This window comes from Austrofundulus limnaeus, unplaced genomic scaffold (genome assembly GCF_001266775.1).
Source record: "Austrofundulus limnaeus strain Quisiro unplaced genomic scaffold, Austrofundulus_limnaeus-1.0 Scaffold142, whole genome shotgun sequence".
NCBI lineage: Eukaryota > Metazoa > Chordata > Actinopteri > Cyprinodontiformes > Rivulidae > Austrofundulus > Austrofundulus limnaeus.
In genome coordinates, this window is record NW_013952544.1 from 654149 (window position 1) to 662805 (window position 8657).

The 8657-nt window shown below is 40.6% G+C and overlaps 1 protein-coding gene across 1 annotated transcript in view; it reads right to left on the minus strand.

Moving 5' to 3' along the window:
- Positions 1-8017, minus strand: part of si:rp71-17i16.5 (phosphatidylinositol 4,5-bisphosphate 3-kinase catalytic subunit gamma isoform) — a 16135-nt gene extending 8118 nt beyond the window's left edge. The window contains exons 1-7 of the mRNA XM_014016282.1: positions 8004-8017; positions 6849-6911; positions 6702-6747; positions 6508-6586; positions 6129-6385; positions 3141-4378; positions 738-1362 (exon numbers count right to left, since the gene is read on the minus strand). Of these exons, the coding sequence (XP_013871736.1) occupies positions 738-1362; positions 3141-4378; positions 6129-6385; positions 6508-6547 (2160 nt within the window). The 5' untranslated portion in view covers positions 6548-6586; positions 6702-6747; positions 6849-6911; positions 8004-8017. The remainder of the gene's footprint in view (positions 1-737; positions 1363-3140; positions 4379-6128; positions 6386-6507; positions 6587-6701; positions 6748-6848; positions 6912-8003) is intronic.
- Between the last annotated feature and the right edge of the window lie 640 nt (positions 8018-8657).

Here is an 8657-nt window from a genome sequence, read left to right on the forward strand (position 1 = left end):
ATGCTAAATATCTTTTCTTTGTAGTTTATTCAATTGGATATGGGTTAAAAATTATACAAAAGATAGTTAGCATTAATTAGAGAATAATCTCTAACAGGGAGGATTGAAGTAGCAGGTTCTTTGTTTGTTAGTCCAGATGTTTCAGCCAAGATTCTGTTACAAACAGCTTGCCGTATTTGGTCCAGAATGATTAAGAAAAGTACAAATACTTGACTGCACAGTGGAAAAAAACACGAGTTCAAAGTTTTGCTGTCATTAGTATGTATTACAAAGTACGTGCTTGTTTACCAGAGAGGAAGCCCAGCCAATACAGACTGTGGGATGAGTGAGGTCTGTTGCTTTCCAGGAAACTGCTGTTAAATGTCTCCAATATATGTGTATGTGAAATGCTCTCATGAAACTTGGCAAAGTTTTGGTCAGGTGATGCAGAATGAAGGTATAAATCCAGAGCTCCCCAATTCGGCGGGGCTGGTTCTCATTCTTTTAAGTTGAGACTGTCTGAAAAAACCATGCAACTCAATAAATCTCCCTCAGCTGGCTGTCAACCAGAGACTCCTGTGTTTATTAAGAGTAATTCGCTACTACATATTTGGCTGAATATCTTTTCTTTGTAGTTTATTCAATTGAATATAGGTTGAAAATGATTTGCAAATTGTATTTGTGTTTTACAYGAAGTCCTCACTTCATTAAAAATGAGCTTGTAAGTCAGTCTTCATTTTCACATCAACAACACAAACCTGCACCAGCTGCAGCAAGTACTTCAGCACATCATCATTGGACAGGGTCTCCAGTCTCTGCACTGCTAGTCTTCTGACCGTCTCGTCAGCAAAGTCCATGCTCAGCAGCTCCAGGGCCACAGCTACGTCCAGCTCCCCAGGATCCCAGTGTCCCAGTAACCAGTGGACGTCCTCAACCACCCTGCGGTTCATCCAATCAATATTGCGCAAGAAGTGTGGCAGGCTGGAGGCGTACTGGACACTCTCAATCCTGAAYGTTTTGAGGCAAGCTCTCTTGCTGCTAACAACTGGAGTTTGGTTTCTGAGGGTGTCAGTATCAGTGTTTGGGACCTGAAGAGTGTTCTGTGGAGAAAGAGGCTCTGGGCTGGTGGTCTGAGGAGAGGCTGAAAAGGAGGATTTGTCCAGGAGAAGATCAGAGGTGGGATTGCTGACACTCTGGCTCAGGGTGTTCGGRAGAACCACTGGGAAACTGTAGCGGTCTAAAAGCACAGTGATGGCCATGGAGTCAGCGATGTTTGGGTTTGTAGCTGAGGACAACTTGTCTGCTTTGTAGGTGATGGCCTCGTCCTCCTGGTCAGCATAGGACCACATGTGCAGGGTGTGGGAACCCTGGCTGAGAACAGATCTGCAGGGATGAATCAGAGTCCAATTATGATGGTTTATTCATAATTACATGTCTAATCYTTTTTCTTTCTACTTCAGAAAAATCTCTTATGGAGAAACTCTCAAGTTGATCACCTGATGAGAAAATAAACAAGTCAATTGACTGTATATACTGTACATCCCACTGAGTCATCAGGACTCATTGTGAGGCTGCTTTCATATACTGTACACCTCAAAGGAATAAAGAGGTTATTTTACATGAGGAAGAAAATAAAAGAACTACTTTACTTTAGTGAATCAGGAAATAAAGACCTTCCTCAAATAAAAATCTGCTCTGTGTAGGCAATTACATTAAATTATACAAGCTTACAACATGTTAATCAATGAAATTAACATACTTTTGTGTCTTGGTCTCCCTCTTTACCATATAATCACTGAAAAACAGTTTCCTACAATGTTGATCCTTAATGAGAAGTAATCTTTCMGGATTCAAAGACATGGTGCCGCTGATCTATAATTAGCTCATTCATGGATTCTCAGAAATTAAATTACACAATGCCACTGAGTTCATATGGTAATTACTTTCTTTTAAAAAAGCATACTGTTAGCTTGATCTCTTGGCAAAACATGTTTTAAAAATCTGAATCTGAATGACATTAAGAATGATAAGAAGATACATGACTATTTTTCAGTTATTTTCCTGCCTTCAAGCAAATTTATTTTCATTCAAAAGCCCACAGAGTATTTCTTTCTTGTCATGAAATATCTAAAATTACCTCTGGTTTTCTAAGTAATATTGGAAATGTCCACATGTGAATTTATGGTTTCCAAAAGTTTTTAGYCTTWCTCAATATACTTTTAAAGGGGTTATATATTAATGCAGTGTTTTTCAACCCTGGTCCYCAACGCACACTGCCCTGCGTATTTTAGAGGTCCCCTTGCTTTGACACATCTGATTCAGATGATTGTAGTTCATCAAAAGCCTGCTAAWCAGTTACCAACTGATTGCTTGTGAGCACTTGTGCACTTTGAGGTCGGACGCTTATCAAAATTGCTCTGGACGCCTCTAGAGCAATTGCTTATTTTCCCCTGCTGATCTCTGTATGACRGATGAAATTGAGAGTGGCTCTGCTTTATCTACCGAGAGCAAGAGCATGACGCACTCACCAGATAATTTATTCATAATCAATTCACCAAATAATTCAGAGATGTTCTGAGTTTGGTGAGTTTCACCACTCCAGGTTCTGCGAGCAGAACAGTTTTTTGTCCTAAGCTCAGTTTGCTGAGCTGCTGATTGCGTTGGTGCTCACATCTCCTGCCAGAGCACCGACTGCCGGCACTCGATTTCAGCGGAAGAGCTCCCGTCCATCTGTCACAGGTTAGTGGACATCATGCAGGAGACCGTCCCGTTGGAAAATATGTCACTATGTCACAGAGGAGTCTCTTTGATTGGTTGACGCTCCATGTTGAGCTGCAAAATTTCAGTTTTTTCAACTCCAGCAGGACGCGTGTCAAATGCTCAAAACACTCGAAATGCTTCAAAACGTGCTGTGCAAGATGTGCTAGACGCTCTGCAGCACTTCCTGACGTCCCTTGATTGCATCCATCTAAGACTTTGCAGTAAAGACGCCCCTGACGATCAAATCCTGTTTGTCTGAACGCAGCACTTCTGATGAAATCTCCCAAATGTTAGCTTTATTTTGATACCAAGAGTTTGTAAACGTTGAGACGCTCAGTTACATTTGGGCACMTTCTTTCAAGCCAAAGCTTCCAGCAAACCCCACGAGGCTGAAGACTTACCTGTGATCTATGAGAAGAAGATTGACGAAGTAGAGCACCTTCTCCTTCCCTTTCTGAGAGTCTGCAGCTTTGTTGGCTGAAAACGGTGGCTTCGAGTCTCTGCTGAGTGTTCCCTTTGAGTCTCGGGCTCCCGGTGACTTTGGGTCCTTGGCTGTTGGAGACATGTCCGTAGCACTTGAGTTAATCGTAAGGCCAAGCTTGACTCCACGAGGCAGGTCCCTGAGGAGGATATCAAACTCCAGCCACTCGTTCCACAACACCTCGTCTGCAAAGGGTTTGGGTAYGGAGGACACCGAGGAGAGGACCTTGCTACCATAAAGTATAGAAGCTTCAAYGTAGACAGACTGAGGCCGTTTGTTTGGCAGCTTGGGCACATCAAATCCAAGCAGTTTGACCCTGAGCCGTCTCTCACAGTCCCACAAGGAGATCATGAAGATGTCATCCAAATCCTTACCTTGGAGACTGAGATCTTCGTGGGAACTGAACTGACCGCTGAARCCGTCAACAAGCGGCCAGTCTACGAACCTGATGGTCTCGGCTGGAAGGTGCGAGACAGGAACCACAGAGAGGTGGAGGTCCTGGTTGGTTTTCAAACARTGTCGAACCCAGAGGAATTCGATGAGGGTGTAGTCACCGGAAAAAAACTCCTCYCTCCCTGTGACCTTCAGCACCAGATCATCAGAAGTGTCGTACTCAACYGCCTTATCTGCTGCAACTCTTCTGAAAAATTTGAGGAGAACATCTGGGCTCGCGTTACAATCTACTTCTACACAAAAACTGATCCTGTTCAGGTAGTGGAAGGTGACAGAAACCTTTCTTTTCAGCCAGTCCTCAAGCTCGTTTGGGACTGGGGCACAAGTTATCCAGGGCTCTGTGGTGTACAAAGTCTCATCTCGGTTCTTTAGCTCTTGCCTTCGTGAAGACGCTAGTTTCCTGCGGGTGAATGTGAGTTCACCGAGCCGGTCGGATGCCTCTTTCTCAAGGTCATGTCCGATCAGGTAATTYAAACACTGCTGTTGTCTTTTCTTCTCCTCTGGATCAGCTGCAATCAGCGGTTTCACAGCTATTTGTGCAGATAGATACTGTGAGTCGTCACGTGACCATGGAACATCTAACGTCCTGACAATCTGACAGTCATCGTAGGCCTCATACCACTCATCCCCTCTGGCGTACAGCAGGGTGTACTTCTCAGGATCCAGTATTGCAAATGGTTCTGGATGGTGGGTTTGTTCCTGTGCCTGAAAGCATACAGACAGCAGTTTGAGTGGCCTATATAATGTATACAGTTTTTACCATCTTACCTTTAAAAATGTAAAGTGAGCCAACATTTTCATCCCTAAGAATGAATATAATTTTGTTTTATTAAGCTTCAGTGACTAACACCACCTGGGCAAAAAAGTCAGCCAATACATGTGATTTATTTCATGAACAAATCAAAAAGRCATAACCAGTGCACACTAAAACTGTTGTAATCATTTGTAACCCGGTTCAAATTTGGACCGAGCAAATTTTGGTCCCTTTAACTCAGCACAGCTGGGTGATCAGTTTGAGTGTTTTCGATTAAAAAAATTGGTTAAAATGACTGATTTGTTGAATTAGAGCCAAAATAGGTTGAGTCACAAGGAACAATCCAATTAGAAATTGGGTTAGTTGACATTTTACCAACCCAAACTGATGCAAACTAAAGTTATTGTCAAAGCCAACCAGAGTGAACATGGTTTTAAGAGCTGCTTTTACCATTTTATCTGTACTTATCCCTATTGCAGAGGTCCATTCAGTTCTAATTTGGTCAACTTCTGGTTTAAAAGGAGACATATGATGCATTTAAATCCTTTTTTTCCACATTTAAATCCTTCAATGGTGGTCTATGTGACGTGGAACTGTAATGCTTTGGCTTGAATTCCTCCTTATTGTAACGTCACAAGCCCCACCCCTTTATTTTCAGATGCTCAGTCTTGCTCTGCAGAGGGTTTTTTTTTCTGCAAATAGCATAATCTGTCACTTTTTGTGATATAATATTATGTTTTGTTTTTTTTACCCTCATCTATCCTTATGTGGTATTTCGTTTTTCCTTTTAATGGTAGCACCTCCTCATGATGTCCTTTCATGATGATGATCCTTGTTCTGTGCAGGGTCTATGGCTGCATGACCTGGGGGCACCTGTGCTCCTATGTTTGTTTATGTTCTGTCTTGTGAACGGGTGTTCTGAATGGTAATTTCCCCTTGGGATCATTCATTCATTCATTCATTATAGAGAAAACTGAGCAGACTGAAAATACTATCCAAACAGAATTTAAAAATTTCTTTGCAGTGCCAAACTTTCTGCCTCCTAGAGACTCCAAGTACACAACAAAATGAATTTAACCGCAAAAAAATTTGATTTTGCAGGATATGTCCCCTTTAAATGGTAAACAGTGAGGAATGACATGATTCATCCATGACCAAACAACTGAGCCAGCTTTGTCACCCAATATTTGGTTAAACCAACCCAACAGTTTTAACCCATGTCGCCGAATTATTAAAAATAATAGAGATTGACTGATACAGTTGTTTTTTTAATGCTGATACCAATTTTTTTCACATTGATCTAACTGATCCCCAATACATGCTACAAATTYTTGGGGGCTGATTCTTGAAGCCGATATTGCATTTTCATTCAACATTTACACGATATACGTCTCAATTTAAACAAAAAGAAACATTTACTTTAAAAATAAGCAAAACATATTAGCAATGGATGGCAAACAATGTAGAACATTTACAATTATAGCAATAAAGTCAATCAGTCTTACAGTAAGATTGGTAGTTTTTACTGTATTGGCAAATACATGCATGYACCAATACAAGAAAAAACAAATATCAGCCAAAAATATCATCTGGTCAATAAATCTATTGATGTGTACAAAATAACCAAGCAATTTTTCAGTGTGTTTAGCTGCAAAACCAACTTTTTTGGTGCATAAAACCTTCATATTTGGGATTACGTACCTTCATACTAATGCGTAGCCTCAGCTGGTAGATGCTACACTGAGCAGGGAGGATGACTGACACCGACTCATTATTCTCGTTGCCACAGTGGTTTTCATTGCCACAYGTCTGCAGAGCACCGGACCAAAACTTACAGATAAACTTCAGGTTGCTCTCAGAGTAGCTTTCAGTTGTTGCTGCGGACGTTCTGTCCACAGAATGTGAACGAAACGTTGTGCACGGAGCCACGCTGGTATCCATTAATAATTCTGCAAAACCTGAATAAAATATTCAGAAGCAAAGCCGAAAATGATCTAAATTCATTTGCATCAACATTAGAGCGTTAATCCAAACTGAAAAGCAACAAGAAATTTCAAATTGTAGAAACTTTARATCTTACAGCAGCTGTGGTTGAGAAGATTCCACCTGTCTGACAACATGAGAACGTTTGTGCTTCCTTTTTCTGAAGCTTCCTCATTCTTTTTCACAGAGAGACAAATCCAACAAACCATTTACGGACAATATTACAGACTTTACTTCCTTATTCTTTTTTTTTTTTACTCCTAGAAAACAAATTGCAAGAATGGTTCTGACATTTCCACAACTGATGCAGTAAAACTGGGTGGGATTCAAACTGGTTCTGCAGGTGAAAAGGCAGAAAGATAGAACTGCATTTCTGCATTTCAGCTGTAAATGAAAATGGTCTGTGCAGAGCTTCATGTCTTATAGAATTCAACAAACCTGTTTGGGCTGTTTGGTTTGCTTTCTGTGACAGTAACRTTCAGGGAAAAGTAGCTGCACCTGCTGTTGAAAAAATAATGATGCTTTCTTTTTTATCTGTGCAAAAGAGAATAATTAAGTTATGCTAGTAAAAAAATACTAAAATATCACAACATGATGAAAAATGTGAAGAAAGGAACAGRAAGTAGCACAAACTGTAACTTTAGCTAAAATTGTTGTGTCTTTRCCATTCAAACACTWTGGTTCCTGTCAAAAAGAGAACAAGTTTTAAAGACTTTACCATCAGTTCCTGTAAGTAGACCGTTTTAGGATACTTTATTTAATGCAAAGGGCAGGAATAAAGTAAGTTTATTAGAGTAATTTGTACTTTACTATATATATATATATATATTTTTTAATGCCGCTTCCTGTCTGACTCGACCAAGCTATGCCTCGCTGCCCCCCAGCTTGTTCAAACCCCACCGTCAATCCAACCAATCACATCTTGGGTTAACTACACCCACAAAAGACAAACAGACCAATCATATCTTGGGCCAACTCCTAGTGACCGCTGAGACACCCTTCTCCTCAGATTGGGCAGGAGGTAATGATCCCTGCTGTACACAAGAACAACTCTATCACAGCATCCATGTCCTGATCGCAAACCTGTGTTCCAGGTGAAATAAAGAATTATTCAGTGTTTTACTGCATTTGCAGAGGACAAACGTAGTCACGGCCTACAAAAATTTGCCATCCAACCTGAAAAAGTGTGTCAAGGTATGTGKATAGTATTTAAGTTAGATGTTTATATACTATCAAATGTTATTTTAAATTATGTGAACTAGTAATAGTATTACAAATAACTRATAAGTTTAGTGGGAAATGCTTCCTCCACAGATTAGATGAAGAGCTCCTTAATTAGTCTCAATACTCCTATCTGTCACAGTTTTCAGGCAAGAAAGAACCCAGGGTGTAGGCAGACTCAAAGTTCCACAAAAATAAAACAAAGTATTTATTAAACAAAAGATGCTAACGGCGCAGCTAAAAAAAACTCACTTGACTTGGCATAAAACTTGAAGAACATTGAAGGCACGGCACGGCACAGTGATCCGACAGGGAAGTGAAGACAAGACACCGAATATAAAGGTGAGACTAATGAGCAAAAACAAGAAACACCTGGAAGAGAAGCATGAGGATCAGGTGTGAGTGGGCGGGGCTGGAGCCAAGGCAGACAGGAGGAAGAAAACAGAGGAACTAGAATAAATCATAAACACAGACAGCGATCATAACACTATCAAAAACCGTTCCAAGTCTTGTCATTGAAGTAGTGACTATAGAGACTAAATGAGATGATGGTTCTTGTAAAAAAGGAATAATCAGGATGATATATTCTGTGGTGCAGAGGGTATGTGTTCACCTTGCAATCAGAACGTCATCGGTTCAAATCCCTGCCTGATTGCRTACCGTTATGTTCCTGCAAGACACCTAACCCCCACGTATAAATCAGTTGGTGTGATTGTGGTGGTCTGGAGGGGCTGTAGGTGCAGAATGGCTGCCACACTTYCACCACTGAGTGACTGAGGAGTTAATGAATAAAGCAGGAATTTGTAAAGCATCTAGAAAAGTGCTACATAAAAATAATGAGTCGTTATTTTATATGTGGAGTTATGGATCTGTCCAATGTAGCAGAAAATGTTCCCAGTTGGTCTCCACTACACTCAAAGGAAATGCATTATTGAAGGGCCGATATTATGTGTTTCTCAGGCATTTATTTAAATACTATACCATAATAAAGTATCTATGTCACCTTTAACTGTTGTTAAAATTCTG